Here is a 22,432-nt window from a genome sequence, read left to right on the forward strand (position 1 = left end):
CTTGGACTCCTTGGGAGCAATTATCACTGCTTGCATAAAGGCACGTCTGTTCCATATTCCTCAAAGGTCCAGAGCTGCTGGGGTTACTCGAGTGGCTGTCAGCTTCCTGGGCATTTGAAACAAGGAGACCGCGGGGCCATCAGGAGTTCTCGTATAAATAGCTGTTTTATCAGGGGGGATAAAAGCTAATGCTTCCAAATGCTGAGGTCGTGCCTCAGGGTGATCCAGCGTGAGTCAAGCAGACACTGCTGAATTACACAGGTCTGTTGAGGTTAATAAAATCATTACCAGCGACTGGGTGGCTTGTGGGACACAGAGGTTTTGACTTTGATGCCACTGGTTCCAATCTCCCATAGGGTGCCAGTGCCGAAAGTCAGTCTGAATCGGCAGCTGGCGCGTAGGCAGCGTGAAGTAAATTGGTGTTCTCGGTAGCGAACGGGTGTGCAGAGTAGACAAAACAAGCCATTAGGATCGAGAAGCCTCTCAGTAGCTTCAGCGGAGAGCTGAAGGTACGAATGGGTATAAAGAGCAAAGGGATTCAGGGACAAGTGATGACAATGGGAAGAGATAAGTGATTTCTGTATGGGAAGACCAAAGCCATGGTTTACAAAGTGAACGAATCAGAAGGGAAATACTAGAAGTGGACAAAGAAATGAGTGGCTCATAGAGATTAAAGCGGACAAACCAATTTTAATGGAGAAAAAGGGGCTATTCAGTGAACGTAAAAGGCAACCATTTCTAAAGGGCTAGCAGGAAGTGCCATTACACAACATGTTGGTCTGTGGAGCTCACTACCACAATGTATCTTGAGGCCAAGAGCTTTGTATGATTCAAGAAAGCACTAGACAATTATTTTAGCAAAAATGACATCCAGTTATATCCCATAGACTCTCTGAGAGGCATAAAGTCTTCTGCTCCAGATATTAACCCACCCCAAAATTGGTTGGTGGTGAGAAGGAGCTTCCCCACAACAGTCCCCTGTGAGTTTCTTGGGCCTTTGACCGCATCAAACGGTACTGGCTATTTTTTGTAGTACTTGCTGTTTTCAAAGACAGGATACTGGACTGGATGGATCATTGACCTGACTTAGTATGGCAATTCCTTATATACCTCACATGCCCTAGAAATAGTTCCTTCAGAACCGGGTTGAATACATTTGTCAGGGCAAGATAAGGAAGGCCTCTAGCGCTGTGCTGGTCTCTGGAGAAAGGACTTCTGTTTCCAAAGCTTGCTGAAGTCACTGGTCTTTGGAACAGGCCCCTAACGCTCTTCTGCCTGGCATCTTTTGCCAGCAGTAGAATGTACTTTGAAGGAGAAAATAAAATAATTGTAAGTTTTTCTCTGGAGAGTACTAAAAGACAAGCTCTTTATAGCACAGGCAACAGGAACTCTCTTTGTCCCACGAGTTATAACCTGCAGAAATGCCAATGGCATTTTTCTTACATAGCAAAGTCCAAAAGCATTTTTTGCCTGCTGTAAAAATGGTTAATTGTGACTTTTTCCTTGTTTAAATGCTAAGAGGGGAAAACAGATTGTGAACGTTGCTGCCTTTTAGAGGAGAATTCTGTTTTCCAGGCAGATCATTAGCAACATGAAATGTTATTTAATGATCATTAGAAAGGTGGGACTCATGCTGGGTTGAATGGCTAGTTCTGTCAGGCTCTCTCTGAGCAAAAGGCTCCCTGGGAGGCAGAAGGGTATTATCTGGTTCATACGTTTCCTAGAACATTGGAGCCCTGCTTACTAGTAAAAATACTTCCGTTCTTCAAAAGTCTGGGTTGCAACTAGAAGTGAAATCCTTTGGCACAAGGGCTGCTTCTGTTCTGCGGCTCAATGACGTGACAGCCCCGCTTGGCCAAGCTCTGATGAACGAGTAGACAGGGAATCAAACACTGTGGTAACATCAAGAGGTGACAGCCAGGCTTGGGACCCATGTTGGCTAAGCCCTATATTGACCTATGGTAAAAGATGGTTCTGAACTTTCATTCCAATCTCCTTGTGTGCTGCATCCTTTTCTCCCACCCTTTGTCTCTCTTGGCTATTTTGTAATATCTTCGTAATGCACATCTACACCGCTTAGCACGACAAGATCCCCCCAATTGAGCATGCCCTTGAATCATACGGTAATAGCCATTTTTTATTTATGAAAGGCTGTCTGAAAGGTGATAATAACTGCTTTTCATCTCCAGGAAAATAAAACACTTGAATCTCTCCTCCCCATAAAAATAGCACGACACTATTTGATTCTGCCATTATTGGCTATAAAACACTTCCTACTTTTATTTTCACATGCCATTGACACAACATTACATAGATACAGCAGAGGGGGGTCTGGCTCTTTGAGTGTAGTCGTGTGAACAGGAATCCAGTGACATCCAAACCACAAACAGGAACGTAAAACAGTGAACCAGGGGAGGACGGGGAGGGTGCAGTGACGTGGTCCCTGCATAGTGACTCTCCACCACCATTCACATCCCCCACACCAGTGAGCTCTCCACCACAGCCCCCTTTTCAAAATCCCACACCTATTCTTGAATTTACAGGTAGGAAATATCCCCATGGCCCAAAGCCTGTTTTCCTGTAATACTTGTCAGAGGGATTCTGAAGCTGCATTCTCTCTTGTCCAGGTGTGAACTGCAGTGATTACTTCAGTATTTCTGGCACAATTCATCTTAGGAGAATTTATCTGCATGGGACGCCAGTGTGTTACCATCAGGCTGTGAAGTCTCAAACGGCGGAGCGTGCGAGCTTCTCCACCAACGCTGTTTTTATCACTTAGTTCCTACAGCTTCTTTTAGCGCTTGCGGCTACAATGGATGTTGTTTGCAGAAAGGAGAGCTTGTTCCATTTGGGCTTTATCAGCACAGGTGAGCAGCTGCAAGTGGTCAAAGTACTGCACAATGGCTAATGTATCAGACCTGCCCGTTGGCTGCAGCGTCCTGAGATGGAGCTGCAGGAGGAGACCATCTGACTGGCACGTTACCAGAAAGCTTTTAACACGCAAGGGGGCCGTGCAACGAGTTGTGTCCAGTTGTCCCTAGCAGAGATAATTTGTCTTGTTTTTCCTGGCAAGTTCATCTGAAGTTAAATATGTCTTTTTCTCAGCATTTTTCTTCCTTTTTTCTTTCTGTATTTGGGATGGTGCTGGTGGTGATGAGATCACTTGATTTCTTCCCCACCTTTAAAATATCGGATTCAGAAAAGCACCTGGAGAGTCATCAGGTGCGTTTGTTACACCTCTTGAGAAGGGTGAATGCATTCGTTGGTGCTTTTCCTGACGAGGGCTATAGGGAAGTCTTCTCACCAGGGACAGCGTTTAGAGACGGAGGCTGGCAGGACTCCAGCGGGGTTTCACACTTGCTCATAGGGCCAGAGCCCCTCTGCCCCCACTTGCCCCCAATTGCCGGGGTGCGGCTTGGCTCTTTTCTTGATGAGCCCATGGAGTTCTGGAAAGGGAGCAACTCTGGGACAGAAGACGGTGAGGTCCCTTCAGAGAGGGAGAAGTTAAAGAGAGAGATCATCCTTTGGTGGTATTTGCTTTTCATTTCCTTTGCTGACCTGTAGAGATTCCCGATGAAGCAATAGCATATGGGGTTGAGGCTGGAGTTGGTGAGCCCGAGCCACTGAGCAAAAGGTCTGAGCTGCAAGACCCAGGGAGACGGAGTCACGTCCTGCAGTGACTTGGGGATGTTGAAATCAATCCAGATGTCCATCATGTAGACGGGCAGCCAGGAGATGGCGAACAGCAGGACCAAGGCCACGACCATCTGGGCAACCTTCCTGCGGATCTTCAGCCTGGAGGCTGGCAGGGAGCGGTTCAGGGCACTGCACTCCTTCAGCGGGCCGGCGCGGCTCCACAGCCGGCGCACGGTCAGAAAGCAGATGACCATGTTGAACAGCACGGGCAGGCAATAGAGGGCACAGAAGAGCAGGAAGTTATAGGCTTGCTTGAGTCTCTCCTGGGGCCATATCTCCCTGCAGATGGGGACCACCAGCGGCAGTCCCTCCACCACCCCGATCTCGTCCCGTCTGTTCATGAATATGAGGGGCATGCAGATCCCAGAGGACAGGACCCACACCACCAGGATGGTGCTGAGGATCTTCCTCCGGGTGAAGAAGGACCTGGCATTCAGAGGGTTGTGCACGCTGTAGTACCTGTTCACGCTGATGACGGTGAGGCTGAGCACGCTGGCCGAGACGGACACCGCCTGGACGAAGGGCACAGCCCTGCACAGGAAGTCTCCGTACACCCAGGCCTTGTATATCAAGTTCCCGGCGGTGATGGGCATGCAGACACACACCACCATCAGGTCGCAGACGGCCAGGTTGATCAGCAGGCTCCTGGTGGCGCTCAGGCTGGGCGCCCCGCTGCCGCGCTTCCTGGTGAGCACCGTGATGGACATGACGTTCCCGGCGAAGCCCACCGCGAAGGAGAGCAGGTACATGACGGTGAGGCTGATGGTGACGGGCTCCTTCGCGAAGAGGAAGAGCATCTTCTCCAGCTCCTGCCAGTCCAGCTCCCGGCTCCCGTTGCGGGCGCCCGGCACCGACCGGTTCTCCGCTCCGGCGCCCGCCAGCGCGCCGCGGCGCGCCTCCGGGAGCGGGCCGGCCGGGCTCGGGTTCATTGCCGCTCGCCGCTCGCGCAGGGGCAGCCGGCGCCGGTAACCCGCGAAGCAGCGTCCCTGCCGCGCCTGGGAGGAGGGCTCGGCGGGGAGGGGCAGACCCGGCCAGGGTCAATATTGCCCTTTGCTAATTGCTCGGTCAATACGCGCGCGGGCGCGGGGCGGCGCGGGGCGGGGCGGGGGCGGGGCTATGAGTCCCCCTGACCGAGGCGCGTTTTCCCCGGGGCCGCGGCGGGAGGCTTCAGCGGCTTTCGTGAACTTACGGGGAAGGGAAGGCAAATATTTCCAGCTGGCCTGTCAGGAACTGACTGAGAAATGGGCCCACGCATCAGTGGGGAAAAGATAGGGTGTGGGCATGCAGCGGTCCATTGCCCTGCAGTGTCACATAGGCATATTTATAGCATTTTAGAGGCAAACAGCTCTGGCAGAGTGACCGGCGTGTTGCCTAAAGCACTGGGTACAGATCACGCTCCTCGTGAGATGCACGGACGCTCCTAGAGATACCTGAAGTCATGGATATTTGGCTTTGGACTAATATCATGCATAGCTTGTGTCTCTGATATGTCCTCCATAGGAGGTCTATATTGAGCAGATTCTTTTTGGTATTGGGTGGTGGAACTGGAGCGTGCTCCATCCACTCCATGCATTGACCTGGTATTGCAGTGCTTCCAGGACTGGTGCAAAAAAAACAGAAAAAAAAAAAAAAAAAAAAAACTTACCTGGCAGGGGAGACACCATGATCAATCAGGTGGTTTTCCCAGGGTAATTGTCTCTGATATGTCCTCCATAGGAGGTCTATGTTGAGCAGATTCTTTTTGGTATTGGGTGGTGGAACCGGAGCGTGCTCCATCCACTCCATGCATTGACCTGGTATTCCAGTGCTTCCAGGACCGGTGCAAAAAAACAGGGAAAAAAAAAAAATCTTCTCCAAAGGTAAATCCCTCTGCTGCTAATGAGTAGCAAACTGGCAGGATAGAGCTAGCTAGCTGGAATATATGTGCACGCAGGCCCTCCAACATATGTTCACCAGGAAGGCATGTCAGTACACACTGTGCCAACACAGCGGTGGTGCTTAGGCACGCAGTCCTGGGGGGTCTTAAAAACACCAGGTGGACAGCAATAAAAAAAGAGCACCAGGGCCCCTCAAGAGATATTGTGATCATGCAGTATGCATACAAATATACATACATGCCTCCATGCATACACATATATATATATATATGCATACAAATATACATACATGCCTCTATGCATACACACATATATATATGCACACACATATACATACATGCCTCCATGCATATATTTATATGTACATACAAATATACATACATGCCTCTATGCATGCATGTACATTGCAAATGCCCAAGCAAATAAATGTAAGCTATAATATTCCCCCATGGATTTCCAGTTGCAACCCACATGGGTTACTGCCAAGAATCCTGAAAAATCTGAAGTTTCAGTATCAGACCAGAGGTTTATGAAGATAAATGCTCTCATGTAATTAAGGGGCTGGCCGTGACCTTATTTTTATATCTATTGGCACAAAACACAAATGCCTAGTGATCTCTAAACTATGGCAGAAGAGGATGCATAAGCTACTGTAGAGAGCAGGTAAAGAGAAATATATAATAATAAAAGCAGAACACGGGTACCGGTCGTAACAAGTGCAAAGTCGGTGAATAACTCCAGGCCTGGATTGCAGCCAGGAGGAAGTTGCTAGAGCATCCCAGCAAAAACAAGACGTGACTACCCAATTCTTGTCTCTCACCAGTTCCCTTCGGTGCAGCTGTTCCTTAATTACACAGGCACCAATAGCAAACCGGGTTTGCAGGATACAGAAATCCATTCTCCACCTGTGCACTTCATGACACTGATCTCACAGTTGCTTGCATCAGAAGTAAACCCACTGAAGCCAGTGGACTTATCATTATGTAGAACTGGTGTAGGAGGAGGGTGAGCCCGCATGGGGCTTTGCTGGCATTTCAGAAGGCTTCAAAGTAGCTCTGTGTGTACCGCATTGGTAATACCTATGCTCAAGCCTGCATTGCTTTCTTTGCACTTGCTGCACCAGGGAGTTTTGGTCAGCATAATCAGTATTGCTTCCTCAGTGCCAGCTCTGCCCTGGCACCATGATGTAGGTATGATCCAGGGTGCCGTGTTAAAGCAAATAGTTGTGGGGCTGGAACATGATGTGCTCCGGCAACCCTGGAGCCCATGGGAAATTAGAGAAACTGTGAAGTTGGTCCAATTTGTGCTGGTGGCCAGGTGTGGGAGAGCTGAAGATGGAGTGACTCGCTTGGTCCTGCACCCCGTTACCCCATGGAGGTGACAACACCCCCGTAATTCAGCTTTTCTCCTTTGCGTAGGAGGATGACAGTTCTTCCCATCGTGGGTTCAGATCTCAGAACATGCTATTCCCACATCGCTGCTTCCCTAGGACCTTTCCCTATTGCTCTATACAGCCCATGCTAGCCAACCGCATGCACACAGGCGTAACTTGCCCAATACCATATCAGTGACACATATTTAAAAAGTATTTCTCTTTTGCTAGTGCTTTATTCATTCAACTTTGTTGCATTTAGCAGAACTCATGACATGTTCCACCTACAGCTGGTTGCTTTTGAAGCATGTGAGCAGACAGTGTTGCTGCTGAATTTCTGTTTCTTCGTCCCAGGTTTGCTTCTGGCTCACCAGGGGATTTTGAACAGTTCATTGGTTTCTCTATTAGGATGCTGCTTGCCTGCATCATAGTGGTTTAATTACGCCTGGTCTCATGCCAACTTGCACTGGGTTAGTAAAATTGGGGCAAGCTCCCTGATGGGATGCTTTTTCATTTGGTTGAGAAATGATTGAGTGTAAACGAGTAAAGAATTAATCTAAAGATTGTGGATGAAATCCTAATCCTGTTAAAACCAGTGACAAAATTCCCATTGACTTCAGTGCAAAGTGCTTTGAGAACTGTCCCTGGAAGGAGCTGTTGAGATAAGTGCTACGTATTGTTATTAACATTTCCTTGTACCATCACGCGGTGACCCATGTCTTCTGTTAAACACCGCAGGAGTCGCACGGAGTTCTGTGTGTGCATGTCTGTGTATGTGCGAGAGAGACTCAGTATCTTATCAGGAGAAAGTGAATGGTTTAGGTTTAAATGATGTCATTCTCCTAAGTTACATTGAGAGGGAAAAGCCCCTGGTGTGTCAGTTCCTTACCGGAGAAAAACCCTCTAATGCAAAGCAAAGCAATTAAAACCAGATCTGAAGCACCATCATTTTCCAACTGGCTGAACAAAGGTTTGTCGCTCCCTCTACTGGCTGATCTACACCCCCCATTTCCACAGCTCTTCCGTCACCGCAGACGGAAGGATATTTTTGGTCTGACTCTGTATCCTCGCAATATACATCAGAACAAATTCACGGTGTCAATGGACTGACATCAATAACAGCTCTAGCCTGAGATCAGAAATGGACCCTATATGTAGCCTTGAAAGATAATGCACAGAAGCTGCAAAGAATTCACAAACTATTCACCTTTGAATAATTACAAGCATCAGAGAATAAACCATTTACAGTGTTTTAAGCATTTTTTGATTATTTCAGATGAAGGGTATGTATGTTCTGTGGCTCTGACTGAACACACATCGAGGTCTATTTTCATAAACATACACCAACCAAATGCTTTACATGCCCTCCTTGTTTTCTCAGCATCTCATGGACTCTGCTGGACAGAAATGCCTTGGCTGGAATAAAAAGGTCACTCAGTGCAGAGGAATTTTTAATCTAAAGTTCATGGATTTAAGACCAAAAAAGTCCACATCATTTTGACAGTAACTGTGACTGAAAGACTGATTCTCAGAAATGCTCTGCTGTTGGACTGAGCAGGGTCTAATGTGAATAAGCAATTGGTGGTGTGTCAGAAAAGTACTGGACCAAATGCATCCCTGGAGAGATTCTGTTGAAAGGAATGGACTCACACCAGGGTGAATTTGACTTAATCTTATTAAAAAAGACTTAGTGAATATAAACTGCAGAGATGTATTAAACTTGCAAGTAGTTTTCAATAGAAATCGGTGGTATGTCTCTATTGTGTAGCAGAAATATCCAGGAAACGTTTTCCAGTGATACCAGAACTGGGTAGTGTATCTCATTAAAACCATCCCAGCCAAACCAGAACTTATTTTCAATGTGGTTGGATTTTCCAGGGGAAAGGAGTGCATTTCTACCGACAGCAGACTTGGTCATGTTGGAAAGGACAAACAGGCGGCAAACAGGGTAGTTTCCTACCCCTGCATGTGTCCCTTTTGTTCGTTCATGCATGTGTATCTATGATCTTTGAGAGGAAGGTGAGCCTGGTGCCTATGTGAAAAGTAAAGAGGTTGGCTTCAAGGGATGAAGTGTCATGAGGGCTTGAGCATATGCATTACAAATATAATGCACATGGGAGTACCGTGAAGCCTTCTGAAATGTCAATGAAGTCCCATGCTGGCTCAATCCTCCTGAACTTCCTCCCACACCAGTTTTGCACAAGGTTAATTCTGCTGGCTTACAACTGGCAGGGCCTGTTAACTTCCAGGATCATTATAGGAACTCTCTACCTTAAGCAGAAAGTCCTAGCCATTCCCTTGGAGTTGCATCAGTCCCTACAGTCATCCTGTTTCAGTAGAAATCTAGAAGCATGCATCTGCACCTGAACCTCCTCTCACCTACGCTGAAAGCAGGCTCAGGTTTGCCGAGGGTTGGTTTGCTTTTCTTGCACTTTTCCTCATTCTGAGTAGCATTTTCAGGCTCTGGAAAACTCAGCTTTCCCTCCTCACATAGAGATGTTTAGCACCTGTCCAAAGAGGAAGCCCAAATGGACAGAACTTAGCTGTTCACAGAAATCTGGTCATGTGATTGTCTTCTCTTCCACCTTGGTATAACACTCTGGACCTCAGGAGAAATACCTTAATCAACACGTGAGACTGGGAACTCATAAGGAGCTATTCAGGATCATCCAAACACTAAAGGAGTATTACAAGTCTTTAGGTTTTGCAGCCTTGCAAAACTTTAGTGGCTTCCTTCTGTTCTTTATGCCAAGAAGCATGATCAGCTGACTATTAACTCAGGCAGTGACAAAGGGCTTTCAGTTTGATCTGCTGATCACCAGCTGGGTGCATTAATGACAAAGGCTTTAAATTGGCCAGTGCTGCTTGCCCACTCCCAGCTGCATGTGCAGACAGAAGTAGATGGGAAACGGAGGAAGGAAGGGCAGAGAGGAGAGATGCAGCAGACTCAAAATAGTTCCTTGTCAGCAAAGGGTTTCAAGCAGGAAAGAGAAGTTGAAGTACAAAGGGAGGGCATAAGTCCCTCTCTTGGGGGAGAGTTTATTCCAGTCCCATTGTATCTACTCGGTGATGATGTAGCTGCAGCAGGCTGGGTCAATTGGCTTGGCTGAAGCCACTGTACCAAGGCCGTTTTTGTAGCAGTGGCTGGAGGTAAAAGATAAAACCTGCTGTGCCTTGTACAAAGTTGGGAAATCCTTTGGATTTCTGCTCTGTAGCTTGTCATGGGGAGACAGGTGTGGGATCTGAATGTCACAACCTGGGGAGAAGACATGGGTCTGAACATGCAGTCTCACCAGACCCCCCCGCCCATCTGCATTGTGAGAGGTTAAAAAATCCCTATTTTTGGTTCGTAGTGGTACAAGAAAAGTTCATGAATATATAGCCTTTTCTCCTTACTAAGGATATATATAACCTGTAGTCATATAGTCTTTTATCCAGAAAGACCAGAGACAATCTACCAGAAGAATAGCTAGTAATCGCTCATCCACCCCTGGCAGCCACCTCTCAGCTCAGCATTCAGTCAGCATGTGCTAGCAACACTGAACAATCTTTCTTTATTGGAAAAAATGAAAAAAAAACACCACAGCAATTATAACTTGGAGCAAAGGCCAAGGTTAGAAGCAGAAATGACTGCATCTCGGCTTTGTTCTTCTTTCTCGCAGCCAAGGAGCACCTGCTGCAAGAAGTCTTGTAGGAATCTTTCTGTGTTGCTTTGTTTTTATCTCAGGATGGCATGTTGAAGGAGAAAAAGAAAATAACCAGGGACATGCCTGGCACTTAAGTTTCTGATTAGGCTGGAATCTGAAAAGAGGAAACCAGAAGAAATGGCATTTTATAGCCCAGAGTAGGGAAAGAAAAGTGCACAGCGGCAGAAGACAAAACCCTTTAAACTGATTCACTGCTAACAAGCTTAGGCACTTATTCTAGATCCAGAGGCTGCGGGGTATGCGAGACCAGGTCTGTTAATGGTGCGAGGCAGTCTGAACAGGGCCGTCATCCAGCCCATTCAGTATTCAGTTCCCTAAGTCTATTAAACGCTACCTGATATGCTGGAGTGAAGCTGAGACCCCGAAACCCGTAGAGTACCTGGCTCTGTGTGCAGGCAGCAGGCAGCCGGTTTGTGGGTCAGGCGCTGACCTGGGAGTGCTGTTTCAGGCTCTGATGCTCCCCTCTTCTGTGACTTTGGCTCAGTCATTTCCCCCTCCCTGTGTTTCAGTTTCCTTGTCTTCGACCTCCCTCTAAAAGGCATTTTTGGACTCTGAGTGAGAAGTGACCAGTGTTTTTGCTTTTGCCTGGGCAGAGAGGCAGATAGTTCATTCCTAATCTCAATGGCCAGTCGGCTTGTGCTCTGGTAAAGCAAGGGATTGGCATTACTTTAGTTTGTAGTGCTGCACATGATGTAGTGCTGCATCCAGTTACACTGGTGGGAGGGTTTTGAGCCAAACACCAAGGACTAGTGTATGTAATAGAGCTGGACCCTCTTAGCTTAATAAATGGCATTTCCCTAGTCACCGATGAGATGATATATATAACAATAATGCACCTGTCGGGCAACTTCAGCTGCCAGCTCCAACCCTCCATCAGTTTCAGAAAATAATCTCTCCCCAGCCTACTTTTAATTTCCCTGACCAGCAAGGTTTCGGAGCTTGATCTCTTCTTGTGCACGCACAGCATCAGTGGGGGGCACCTTGTCATGCAAGCTGGAACTAGACCAAGATGACCTGAGCTCCACATTGAAATGCCTCAAATGCTTCAGGTTTGTTCCAGATTTTCACGTAAATCTTTTTCCAACCCAACTAAACTCCACAAGAAAAAAAATGAATATACCTACATTCAAGTCAATCACCATTGATTCACTCACTGCAAGTCATGCCAGGTTTCATGCCACAGGCCAGTAACTGGCAACTGTGTTTGTCCCATCAGGAATGGTGAGTTACCCCTCATTGCTCCCCACTTTCTAGTCTTCCTTGGAAGGAAGGTATATATTTCACCTCCATATTTCTTCTACTTGGAAGTAGCCAAAAATCCTGTGTATTTAGGGGGAATTAGGACCCCATGAGTTAAATCTGAAAATGAGCTTGGACTCTGCCAGGCTCATGGATGAGTTCAGAAACAAACCTGTTGCTTATCAGCTCTGCTGTCCTAGGCATCTGGTTTGGTGACAGTGGGGCAAGGTGGGGTTATAGGGGTTATAGGATTCGGACGGTTGCTCGGGCTGCACTTCAGAACTGTAAAGAGCTGGTGAAAGATCAGCAAGGGGATGGGACACCTGCAGCCGATCAGCTCCATCCTCACCCGCCGGCATCCCTGCAAGGGAAATGAAATGGGGAGAAGGGGTGTTGTTCACTAAAAAATGAATGACAGAGTCCCGCTCTTCTCCACTCGTCCCTCATTGCTCTCAGAGCTGTTCTGTAGCTCTGAATGTGCAACACAACGCATTAGCCCTGAAGCCTTCTTTCTGCAGGGATGCTAAGAGCTCTTAAAACTAGGAACAAAAATATACACGTTGGACAGAATTGACAGGCTGTCCTCCCTTCCCTGCACCTCAGAGTGGGACGGGATCTCGGTCTTCTACGTGGTGGCGAGCCCCTGCCCTGCAGTCGCTCTCCTCAGGCAGGACCCCGCAGCATCTGTATAAGAGACAAGCCTTTTGCTGGGGCGGGCAGAGGGAGGTCACTCAGTCTGATGTGTCTGGAGAGCATGCTGTGCCAGCTGGCTGTGCTGGCAGTCCTCGTCAGCAGGCAAGTGTGGCAATTGTTAGGAGTGTCAGCGATACCTGTGACCACACACTGAACATCACAGGCATTTGGAGACCTGCCGGTCTGCTCTGGGTGACACTTCAAGGACACCCTGTGACTCAGCAAAGCCATGAGGGATCCCTGACCCATGGGGCCAGGAAGCCACGGAGACGCGGGATTCATTACAAAGATCAGGGGCGAAGGGCTGTAGGACTCGTTCTTCCTCCCAGCGATGTGGGGGCAAACGAAGGCGCTCCCCTGAGCTCGTCAGAGCAGTGATGTGTACATCTAGCACGGACAAGAGGAAGGGGTAAAAGGGCTTTATCTGTTGCCCAAGGTAGCAACAAGACTTGGAGTCTCGGCCGCTACAAGTCATTCACCATCCTCCTTAATGAGGCAGACTGAGGGTCAGGGGTTGGGAGATCTCGATTCCCTTTGGCCTCCCCAGCAAGAAACTCCAGATTTACCTGGGCCCAGTACATGACAGAATACGTGTTGAAAAAGGAGCGAACTCCATCTGCCCGGAATAATAGGATCAGCTCTGTCGGGTAGGGAGAGGCATCCCTCAGTGTGGGAATAATGGAGTCTGTCAGACGCAGAGAGAAACAGGTCTCCTCCAGCCTGTAAATCTCTCTCTCTCGCTGCTCCAGCTTATGTATTAAGCGTCTCTTTTGGATTTGCTTCTCTTTTATGTAAGTTAGTGAAGGCAGCAGCTTCTGCTTTATAACCAGAGCTGCACCTTACCCTACCAAGGAAGCTTAAGGAAAATCAGCCTCTCCCTCTACCCTTGCCATAGGGCACTTCCAATTTCCTGTGAAAACATGAAAGATAAAGGTATAACGGGCACTGGTGCACTGTGTCCAGGATGCGCTGCGGCTGTTAGCGGCTCCACATCAGGATTTCTTTCTTCAAGCATGATATGCTAGAGGCAGCAACCTGAAAGCACCTTTCATTGCCAGGACAGCAAGTGCTGGCGGAGGATGAAGTGGTTAAAATCACTAATGCAACAGCATCTCCACTCATGGGTCAGGAAAAGCTGGGCTCTGCTTCCCCATGCAGATGTCACAGGATGTCACAGCAGCCTGCTTGCTCTTGGGCAAGCAGAGGGGAATGGGTTCAGGCACCAAAGCAGCATCTCCAGCTGCCGACTGATATTTTGTGATAGGTCTTTTTTTTTATTATTATTTGTACTTGAAACCTGTTTGCCCCGTTGGTCTGAGCTCAGCTGTGCCGTGCGCTGGAGACCCTCGAATCACGGACTATTTACATAGCGGTGCACTGTGGATGGATTTTACTGCCATATAAGTGCAAAATATTATTGTTGTAAAACTCTTCATGGCTTTTTGCCTGTGCAGATAATCAGCATCCATGAAATCTCCAACAGGGACTAATGAAAAGAGCGGTTTCTTCCAAGTATAGCCCAATGTTACTAGAGATGTGGCTCAGAAATGTGAAGGGGCCTGATTCTGCTGACATTTACATTTGCTCTACAGCTGTAATGACTGTTGCCGTAAGAAACTCGGTGGAGTTAGCTCCTTATTTAGTCCAGCATAAGCTGTATATCAGAATCAGGCAGCAAGTGCCGTTCTTGTCCCAGGAGTGGCTGATTTACTCCAGGGCAGAGGGAAGTCCAAACCTGAATGAACACAGGGAGTGAAAGAGCATCTCACTTTGGAAAAGGAGGGTTCTCCAGTTTGGGCTGGGCCTTTCTCAGTGGTGAATGAACAAGGAAACTAAGTTCTTTTGTCCCCAAATAAATCACCCAGCACCTGTAACCAGTATGGTGGCCACTTGCAAAACAGATTTCTTATTCTCCTCATGGGAACGCATCCATTCTGGGCCATTATGTTTTCAGCACAGTTTTCTCTTATGATCTCAGCACGTGAGATCCTAATGTCTTCTAGTTATTGCCCTTTATGGTCTGGAAATACCATAAGCTTTTAATAGACTTGTAAATGTAGACTTCGCAGTGTTCTGTATTGTGAGCAGCTAAATAGTCACCCCTTCCTCATCAGTCAGTAAGACTATAAATGGGGGGAAAAGTTGAGAATGACCTCAGCCTAACAAACCTTGCAGCTTGGCAAAGGAGCGCAAAACTGGCCTTTTTTTGGCATCAGTAATAATTCCCCTGACTCCATCCATTGATGGAGGAGATACAGGAGGTATCTCAATACAGAGTAAATCCTTCTTGATGGAAATAATTTGTCCACTTTCCCAGCTGTTGCCATTTGGAGCTCAGTCCATGGGGTACCTACGATACAGGAGGGGATGAGCTGCCTCGTGAGCAAGCTCCTGTTCGTATCTCACACGGGCAGCGCTGCTCTTGTTCCATTGCATGCGAGTCCTGAAAGCAGCTTTCCTCCTCCGGGAGTGCAGTCTGGGACCGTGCCTGTATTTCTGCATGGAGAAATACGCGATTCGTTTCAGACAGGAAAGGGGAGGGGGAAAGACGATCATTAAAAAGAAAATGGGGGACAAGGGAATGTGTGTTTCTTCACTGGCTTGAGAAGCTGGGAAGTGCAGGGAGAGAGAGATTGCCTGATACTAACATCAGAAATGCGGTGCCTTGTTTCTCCTTAATCCCTAGGATGTGATGCTACCAAAGTGCTTTGGCGTAGACTCCAGTAGTGTCTCCAGTGTTTTCTGGAGGGTTAATCGAGGTTTATTGTTTTTTAAAAACCCTTCCTCTTTATGAGTCACCAAATCACGCCTCTGTAGTTGCATGATGACTTGTATTCCTTCGGTTTGACCCAGGGCCTCCCTGGGACACCATTCCTTGAAGCCAATAGGCCTTAGTTTCCTAGCACAGAATACAAGTGATGCCCCCTGAAGTCAAGGGAAGTTGCTTGTATCCTGTGGCTGGAAAACCATGGGAAAGAATCATTTGTTTGACCTGACCAACTGGAGGAGCTGCAGAGGTGGCATTTCTCTTGGGATGTGGGCATGGATCACACGGTAAGAGGTGGGAGCAAGGAGCATACTCTGTTACAGCTGGTACTTCTGAGACAGGCAGCCGACAGAGTTGAGAGCCACCTGCCCAGCACTCACTCATGTAATTTTATTGGCAAGCATGATGACATCATACCAAGCTCACAGGCCATTTCTGCATGTATCATCCTCATCTATTAGGAAAATCAACATATTCCATCTGAGAAATAGAGCTAATTCATACCTTGTCCCAAGAGGGCAGGGATAGTCACCAGGATAAATTTTGAATTGTTTTTACCATCAGTCAGGCTTTATGGGTGGAAACGCTCTCTCAGGCTGCGAGGTGGGATTCCAGACAACACCACTATTAATTACAACAAGCAAAGATGAAACGAGTTGAATTCCAGCGTCTCATCCTAGACCACATCGCATCAGAAGGACTCGTGTAATCTGGACTGCCTGGAGTTAACGAACTGGCTCTGAACTGCCTCTATTGCTATAATGCAGTGCATTGTCAGATTGCATTGACTTATAATTCTGTGCCAAAGTGTTATTCAGCAGCGGCCATCCCCCTGGTGAGGGCAGATGATGGGGGGAAGAGGAAGGGGAGAGGCTATCTAGTAGAGCAGAGCACTCAACAGTGAACAGATAGGTGAGCCTGTCCTAGCTTTGGTCTCTAATAAAGGGCTCGTTTGGTGATTTCCACTGCAGAAATTGTTATGTCATTGAGAATCTGCAGCTTGGTGATAGATGAGAGCTGTTTCTGCCGATGCTTGAACTGGAGGATCTTGTTTTCATCAATGAAAACATGGAAGTAGTCTTGGTCAGAGTAGATTTCAATCTGTAAGAGAGGTGGTTAGCCACGTTAGTCTGAAATCAGGCAGAAAGTATAAAAGCTCATGCTTTGTTGAACCAGTTCATCTCTGAGATGCAACCCTGCCCTACCTTCAATATGTAAGAGAGACTGAGTCAGCTTCACCAGGTATATGGACTCCTACTGTCATGGGAGTGTGGCTTTGCCAAATACGAGTTAGCAGTTTTTCATGATATTGTTATGATGGCATTGGGTGGCTCCCAGAGAGTGAGTAATTAACCTGTGATCTATCACAAACCCCGCCAGAACTGATGGACATGCTGATTATCATCCATTCCAGTTAAATTCAGGAACAGTTAGATGACTTGTTGTTTAGTGAGAATGGAAAAAATGGAGATGACCACCCAAAGACTAGGCGGAAAGCAAATACAAGGGTGGGATGCTAATAGGTAGGGCTGTCTATGTCCATGTGTCAGAAGCAAGCAGTTCATGAACTAGGAGACAAGAAACTCTAGCAGTCTGATCCCAAGAAAAAACCGAGACAGAGGCTTTTTGGGCAGAGGGTCGGCTGGAATGGCAGGCTAGGGACTGTGAGAAAAAGGAAAATGCTTGATTATCCTGTGCTGAGAGAAACAGGATTGCATCAAAAGAATACATAATCCTGCTATCAATTTATCTTCCTGCTAGAAACAAGGCCCAATTTATTGGCAAACTGATGTGGCCAAGAGAAGCAACAATAATTTGCTCTCTCTTTATACCTCCTGATATTTCTGTATCCATAATTCAACTATAGGCTCCATTAACTTTGTATTCTGTTCCTATTCATATTTTCTAAGAACATATGTAGCTGGACAGTCAGCAAATGTAGTGGAAAGGATCTTGCTATGACAAAATAGGTCAAAAGGTAATTTCTGCAGCCATCTAACATTTCCCTGCAGTACTATATCAACACAAGCAGCCTTGAGGATGAGGCCTAGGATTTGAACTCGTGGCCCTCTGGGCTAGGTATATAAGTGTCATTCACTCAGCTCTGGTCTAATGGAATTTACTGCCCAGGCTGGCTTCCATGTCAGCTACACAGTGGATTTAAACTGGAAAGTAGCAACCTGTGAGGGATACGCTTGCAGTAACCTGGGATCTTGGGAGTGTGCAAAACACATGCAGCTTGCACTGATTGTTTTGGTGGCCTCGGGCTTCAATCAGCCGAGCAGTAAATGCATGCGACTCTTGTGCAGGGCTCCACAAGCACCATGGTGGTAATTGCAGGTGTGTGTGTGTGAAGGAAGCTTTGCCTAACATCTGCCTGTCGAGTGACTTTCCTACTAATCATACACCCCTGATCTACCCCTTCACGCCGACATCGCACCTGCTTTGTGCAGTGCTCCCGTGCCGCATCAGCGCAAGTTACACTGCTTTTCAGCTACCACCTGTTTTACGCTCCTTATTTATCCGACATGGAGCTTATGCCATCGCGGGGCCCAGAGGCCTACCTGGGAGTTTTATCTCTTCATTCCAGACAGCGTTGGGCTAAGTACAGCCCCTCATGCTGAAGCAGCCAAATTTCAGGAAATGGGGTCGGCTGATTTACTCCAAATTAAAACAGTGTCAAGGACAGCAGAGCTGGGCGAGGGGAAAGGGCTGAGTGACCAGTCTTCAATACAATCACACAGTCTGCCTAGCACATTGTGTCTGCGGCGGACCCGTGGGCTGGTCTTATTACCTGGAACGGCTGTTTTGCTGCTAGGGGGAAGGTATCTGTCACTTCTTCCTGCCCCCAGTGGCTGGCTAGGAAGGAGTTGCAGAAGATCTTGGAGTCGGCGAAGCGGGGATTCAAGTGGAAAGCGATACGGTCCCCTGGATCACAGAGGAAATTAATTTCAAACCTAAATGATGAGAGAAAGAAACAGCTCGGGCATCTGGGTCCCTGGGCACGCTACGGTGCTCTTAGAAGCACAGCCACGGGCCCTTACATGCTGGTGCTGGAGCTTGTTTCACCTTTCACTGTCACACTCCAGCCTGGACAGATCCCCTCTGGGCAAGATGCCTCAAACTGTGAATAAAGAGAAAGGGGGTGAAACAGCAATACAGGCTTGTGCCTCTCCCCTGTCCGGTCTCTGCCCTCTTCCCCTTCTCGCTGCACTCCCTCCACGTCCTTATTACCAGTTCACGTCTCAGCTCCTCTCTCTTGTCCCCCCCTCTTTGTCTTTTCCCTCATCTCCTCCACTCTTTCTCTTTCCCCTGCCTCTTTCTCACTCCATATGATAGCTATCATTAAGAAAAAGAGCCTCAGGTACAAGGCAGGGCAGCAAGGTTGCACCTCTGAGACTAACTGGCTCAGAGAGGCACACGCTTTCTCGGAGGTGGCATCCTGCTTCGTGAGATGCTGTGAAAGTCGGTTCTCAGACTCGGCCTCAATCATCATCACTCTCTCAGGTTTTCCTTTTCTGTCCATCCAGCCCCGCTCCCTCAGTCTCACCTTTTGAGGCAACAAATCGCACTTCATCCGTTGTAGAGCTAAGAAATCTCTGCTCTGGAGCAATTCAGAGAGAAACCCCAGAGCTTTTGCTTACAGTTCTTGCCTAAACTTATATTGGGTAAGAACCCTGACCTAAGGCATCCTTCTCTCTGTCCTCAGCTCCCGAAATGCAAAATCTTAAGAGACTTGAGGATGAAACTTTGAGCTGGCTTGAAGAATGGTTCGAAGGGCAGAGATGCACCCGAGAGGTATCCACGGGTGAATGCAGTGTAGGTATCTAGATGGGGGGTGAGCTTTCCTCTCTGTTATGTCATCTTCAGTGTGCATATAAACCAAAAGCAAGTGTGTTCCTCTCTGAATAATTTGTGTTTTTAGTAAATAATCCTTTTTAGTAAGACATGCCTGGAATCTCTCTCCAATTTTCTTATGCTCCAAATCCCTGCTCTCCTCTAATAATAATCAGGACTTATAGTAAAGATGATATCTTGTATTAGACCGACAAGATTTCTGCAAAAAAAAATTCTTGCCAAAAAAAAAAAATTCTTGCAAAAATCTTGTTGGTCTAATAAAAGCGATCATCTCCACTATGAGTCCTGATTGCTTTTTCCTCTAGACCAATATGGCTACAGCCTGGATACCCTCCTCTAATGGTGACATTTCCATCCCCCCCAGCCTCATCTCACTCTTTGATTGTCACCCTCCTTGTTTCTATTCCCCTTCCCCAGAATCCTTCTCCCCATCACTGGGAGATGTCATTGCAGCTTCGGGGGGCTCTGCTCCATTCACAGCTCTCACCCTCCTGTCCCTCCGCTCCGTCACTAGGATCCATTTCTGCAGCATCCTTGGGATCCTCCTAGCTCACGTGCCTTCCCAGGATGCAGCCACCGCAAAATCAATTCACCATTAATCGTCAGCTGCCTGCTTTGCTGCTTCTAGAGATGCCACTTGCTTAAACCCTCGTTAGTCAGCAGGAGGCACAGGCGCACACGCACATGCACACAGACTCATGCTACTCGCTACCTCCTTCAAAACACTGGGTCAGAAAAGCTGATTGTAAAGTTCAAAGCGGGTGGAAGTCTGTTGCCGGCCTGTTGGCCCGCAGCCTGAAAATCACAACACCATATACAGAAACCCTCCATCCCCCCCGCCACCCCTCCACCCCCAGAGTGCTCACAGTAACAACTCCCTCTCCGCAACCCGCTGTCCCGGGAGACGTTGTTTTAACATTCAAAAGAACGACATAGGCTAAACGCTGGGCTAGATCCTGGTCTCCGCGTCAGGCTCTAATTCTGAAATAACTGCAGTGAAGGCAGTGGTGGTGCTCTGGATCAGCAGTGGTGCAACCGCGGCAAGAATCTGGCCCTCAAAGCCCTCAAGTGTCACTCGAGTCGATTAGGATGGACCGACTGCCTGATGGTCAGCCAGGCGCGGCTGCTTACACGCACCTCTAGGTCTCTGGCTTCCTTCTGGCTGTTGCCCCCCACTGCAAAGCTGCTGCGGTATTTGCTGAAGTTACCCGAACCCCTGACGCGGCTGGTCAGGCCAAGTTATACCGGGGCTAGTGCCTCTCCCTTACCCGCAGTGCCATCCCGCTTGCCTGTCTTTCCACTGTCAGGTTCACAGGGCCGGGGGGACAGCCCCGAAGGCCTGATATAAAGGCCGGCTGTCAGGAGGCCACGTGGGTGGGGGGATTAGTAGAGACACAAGAGCGAGCGCTCCTTTCCCGTCAGCCCACCCCTGCTATGTGGGGGAGAAGAGGCAGAAAATCCCATGCCCTGCCCTGCGGATTCAGACTGTTCATTCACTCCGCACTAATCCAGCCCTCATGCTTCCCCAACAATAGGCGCCGCAGCGTAGTCATCCTGATGGAGTCATCACGCGGCGGCGCTGCCAGAGTCGAGGGCTCAGACTGTAACCCCGGGGGCTGATTACTTGCTGGGTTTTGGCCCACCGGGCCTTGTGCCTCCCGATGTGGAGACAGTTGGGAAGCTCAAACCTCTGGGCAAATCTTCTGCAGGTAAAGACTGGACTGCAGAAGACAGGGGGGAGTGGGAGAAATCGCCCGGGGTGTATCGCGCTGGCGGCGGGGACACATCTCCCAGGGGAGAGTGATAGTTAAGGAGACTATTCCCCTTTTCAGCTCACGGGGGGGGCGGACCCCTCGCCTGTCCGTCGCCCTGCTCTGCGCTGCGTCAGCTGGAGGGTGATGATTTCTGCCTGACCAGGAAGAATTTTTCCCATTTGTCCTGAATTCCTCTCTGGCGGGAATCCTGGCTCTGAATCAGCTGATTCCCCCCTGTCCCCGCCGCCTTTCTACCACGCGCTTCCACTGGGCAGCCCCGACAAAGCCCGAATTGTCAGCCGCGCTCGGGCTCTCGCCCCGCCGGAGTCAGCACATTCCACCACTCCATCGCTCCCCGCTCTGCTCGATGCAGTACGTCTCCCCAGGGGCTTTTCGGATGTTTCCCACAGCCATGGATTGGCTTGGGGTGGGGGGGACTGACACCCCCATGCCTGCTGCCTCTTCGCCCTCTCCCTCCTAGCAAATCTGCAATGGAGTTGCCTGCTCGATGTGCTCCAGAGGAAGGCCCTGCAGTGGGGGATGCCTGCGTGCTGTGCAGGGGCCGGACCGCTGCTGGGACCAGACCCTCTCTGCGTCTCTAATGCATCGGCAGGTCTCTGCCTTTAATGCAGCTGGGTGGTCACATCTGAGCCGGAGGCAATAGGTCTGTGGGAAGCGAGAGCTGCTGCTGCTCCTTTCAACATGTCTCTTAGCTCTGGAGCCTAACGAGAGACATGGCAATGCTGAGGTTTTGCCGAGGACATTGCTGGCATACTGTGGCGAGGGCAGGACAAGGTGGGGAGTGTCATGTGATTGCTATTTCTTGGGTAAAAAATGAGGAAATAAACTTCAGCAGCAGCAGCAGCAGCACGACCCAGGATTTTAGGCTGCCCAGACCCCTACCCCAAATGCAGTGAGAAACAAAATGCAATTTCCCTCAGTACCAGGTAGGCCCCCTGTGCCAGACACTCCTTGTTGGTGTTTGGGGGTGATGGGTGGATGGTGGCAGCCTCCTAGGCCAGTGGGGGGTTGATGTTAGGGTTTTACCTGGACTAGGATTCCCTTCGTCATGGAGGGCTTCCCTCTTCAAGGGGCATCCTGAATTAGGAACTGGCATAGCAGGTAACAGGTTTCCTATACCACCGGAGTTTTAGCTGCTTCTGACCCCCCTGTGCCAACTGCAGCTGCACCATGTCAGCCACAGGGCTTCCTGAAGCCAGCTGGAAAGTTCCCACCTATCTGGCGGAGGGTCTTCCATGGGCATTCCCCATGCCAGTTTACTGCTTCCCCACATCCTTGCAGAGGAAGCTTTTGTGCCACCCGCTTAAAGACTGAGGCTCATAGCCAGTCTGCAAGTTATGGTGAGCGGCTTCTGTGCATTTCCCTTCCTTCACAGTGCAAGCATATTAAAAACACATGCTACATTTCACCCCTGGGCATTTGATAGCCTGGGATATTCCAGGAGTGGT

General features: G+C 48.7%; 2 protein-coding genes and 2 pseudogenes across 2 annotated transcripts; 2 read left to right on the forward strand and 2 right to left on the reverse strand.

The window, feature by feature from the left end:
* Positions 1 to 2,116: 2,116 nt before the first annotated feature.
* Positions 2,117 to 4,765, reverse strand: LOC149855019 (galanin receptor type 1-like). Its single transcript, XM_090024688.1, has one exon. It carries the CDS (start codon positions 4,623 to 4,625, stop codon positions 3,285 to 3,287), a length of 1,341 nt encoding a protein of 446 aa, XP_089880814.1. The 5' UTR covers positions 4,626 to 4,765; the 3' UTR covers positions 2,117 to 3,284.
* A 368-nt stretch (positions 4,766 to 5,133) lies between these two features.
* LOC149855020 (U2 spliceosomal RNA) lies at positions 5,134 to 5,310 on the forward strand (annotated as a pseudogene).
* Positions 5,311 to 5,353: 43 nt separating this feature from the next.
* Positions 5,354 to 5,526, forward strand: LOC149855021 (U2 spliceosomal RNA; annotated as a pseudogene).
* A 10,561-nt stretch (positions 5,527 to 16,087) lies between these two features.
* GRIFIN (galectin-related inter-fiber protein) lies at positions 16,088 to 20,489 on the reverse strand. The gene is made up of 4 exons (XM_090024799.1): positions 20,478 to 20,489; positions 18,396 to 18,475; positions 18,146 to 18,308; positions 16,088 to 16,452 (listed from the first exon to the last, which is right to left on the reverse strand). Exons 1-4 carry the CDS (start codon positions 20,487 to 20,489, stop codon positions 16,288 to 16,290), a joined length of 420 nt encoding a protein of 139 aa, XP_089880925.1. The 3' UTR covers positions 16,088 to 16,287.
* Between the last annotated feature and the right edge of the window lie 1,943 nt (positions 20,490 to 22,432).

Source organism: Crocodylus siamensis, chromosome 12 (assembly GCF_052110815.1).
Source record: "Crocodylus siamensis isolate JL-2025a chromosome 12, ASM5211081v1, whole genome shotgun sequence".
NCBI lineage: Eukaryota > Metazoa > Chordata > Crocodylia > Crocodylidae > Crocodylus > Crocodylus siamensis.